The sequence below is a fragment of the Papaver somniferum genome, chromosome 5 (assembly GCF_003573695.1).
Source record: "Papaver somniferum cultivar HN1 chromosome 5, ASM357369v1, whole genome shotgun sequence".
Taxonomy (NCBI): Eukaryota; Viridiplantae; Streptophyta; class Magnoliopsida; order Ranunculales; family Papaveraceae; genus Papaver; species Papaver somniferum.
In genome coordinates, this window is record NC_039362.1 from 76,829,213 (window position 1) to 76,831,499 (window position 2,287).

A 2,287-nucleotide genomic window follows, 5' to 3' on the forward strand; every position below is an offset into this window, starting at 1 on the left:
TTGACAAATGGCCAAGGGATGATAACTGAGTTAAGCTCCGTTGTTGGTGCTATGATTTTCTTGGAAAAACGTTGTCATCTTTAATATCGCTTAGCCACGTTCTTTGAATATTCTTCCATGGTTAGCCAGTAGTATGCTTGCATTTTGGCTTTAACCGCTAAGGATCTTTTTCCACTATGGTTGCCGGCATCTCCGTTGTGTATATCATGGAGTATTCTCCTTCCTTTGGTTCGTGAGAGACATCACATCAGAGTTCCGAGGAATGACCTCCTATACAGTATGCCGTCACGAAGGTTGTACATTGCTTCTTTTGATTCGAGTTTCCGAGCTTCCTTAACATCAGCTGGTAAGGTACCTTTGTCAAGGTACATGTGGATTGGAACTCTCCAGTCATCTTCTGCTTCGTTTTCGTTACTTTCGTATGACATGGATTGGTCTTTGTCAGACTCTTCGGCTTCGTCATCTGATTTTTTTATTTCTTCGTTGGTTTCTCCTTTGTCTGCTTCTCTCATGGACCGAGTTTGAACATCCAAAGTCTCCTCAGCACCTGAGATGGGTCCTTCTATCGAAGGTTCATATATCCTTCCAACTTGCACAGCGGTGGTATTTCTATCCTTTAGCATAGAGGATATGAATTCTAAGGCATCTGCGTCTCTGTTGTATTTTCGGCATACATGCATGAATGTTACGTTGTTGATCTTGGATGCATGCTCCTGAGCTATCTTTAAGTATGAAGATAACACTGGATCCAAAGTTTGGTATTTGAGTTCGATTTGTCTAACGACCAACTGAGATTCACTAGTCAACCGAAAATATGATCAGCTTAGATCCCGTGCCAAGCGTAAGCCATGATGACTGCCTCATATTCTGTGATGTTATTGGTGTATTGTTCGAATTCTAACCTGAATGCGTAGATGAGTCGGTCTCCGGTAGGGGTTGTTATTACAATCCCTATGCCTGCGCCTTCTCCGTTGGAGGAGCCATCTACGAAGATTTCCCACCTTCGTGAATTCTGAGGTTCTAACAGGTCCTCCGGTTCTTGCTTGTTTTCCTCCATTCCTGGGATGTCTTATATTTTCAACTCGTCGCTGAGAGGTAGGTCCTCCAGAAAGTCTGCTAAGATTTGTGATTTCTCAGCCTTCCTTGTTCCAAAGATTATGTGGAACTGTTTGATCATGGCATTCCATTTCGCCACCCTTCCAATTTTCTCCGTGCTATCGAGGATTTGACCTATCTGAGCCTTTGTGAAGACTCAGATGGTATGTGCATCAAAATGTATCCTTAGTTTCTGTGTTGCCACTACTAAGGCATATATAAGTTGCTCCACCTTGGTGTAGTTACGCTCCGCTGGACTGAGTGTTTTGCTGATGTAATAGATGGGCTTTTCTCCTTGACCTTGGTCTCGTACCAATACTGCGCTCACAACGTAGCTTGTTGCTGCTAAGTGCAGAGTGAGTATTTCACCTGGCTCCGATTTCTGTAAGATAGGTACTGAGGCCAAGTATTCCTTGATTTTTTGGAAAGCTTGCTCGCATTCCGTGGTCCACATAAACCTGCTTCTTTTCCTTAGTGTGTCTGATGGACACATTTATGTGTCTAATATGATCTCAATTGTATATATTGTTAGTGTTCGAATTTGTATTTATTATGGCTTTTTGTGTCTTTGTAGGTGTTTTTGGAGAAATAAGCTTTTGCGGCGAAATCGGCTCGAAAAGTTGCGCGGGGCACCCCCGGAGACACTTGCTATTCGGACCCCTCAAATGGATAAGGGGTAGCCTAATTACTAAGGGGTAATCAATGTATAATGGGTGACCAATTACTAAGGGGAGACCTAATTACTAAGGGGCATCCATTTCCAGGCAGCTGCTAAAGGGAGACCAGCACAGGATAGGGGGAGGTCATCTTCATCGTTTTAAAAACTGAAATTAGCAGGAAATTTTGTGCATGCAACTGGCAGAGTTGGGGATTGATTTCGAAGGTGTTTTAGTGAGATTCAATCGCCAGAATTGATTGGGCTGGACGTGATTCAACTAAACAAGCCTGGTATAGTCGTTTGTTTGGACGAATTGGGCTAGAAACCGAGTTGGAGCTAAACAGGGAAAGTGTTTTTACACGGACCCTATTGAGATTATTTTTAGAAGTTCTAGAGAGACTAAAGACCTAAAAATCTTTTAAAAGACACATATCTATGTAAGGAAGAGTTTGAGACAATCGGGAAAGCTCAGAAATGCGTGGAACAATTTAGAGAAAAGATTATTGCCGTAACTGCCAAGGAAGGTAAGAAGAG

General features: G+C 42.6%; 1 protein-coding gene across 1 annotated transcript; it reads right to left on the reverse strand.

The window, feature by feature from the left end:
* Window positions 1-242: 242 nt before the first annotated feature.
* LOC113279204 lies at window positions 243-680 on the reverse strand. Its single transcript, XM_026527904.1, has one exon. It carries the CDS (start codon window positions 678-680, stop codon window positions 243-245), a length of 438 nt encoding a protein of 145 aa, XP_026383689.1.
* Between the last annotated feature and the right edge of the window lie 1,607 nt (window positions 681-2,287).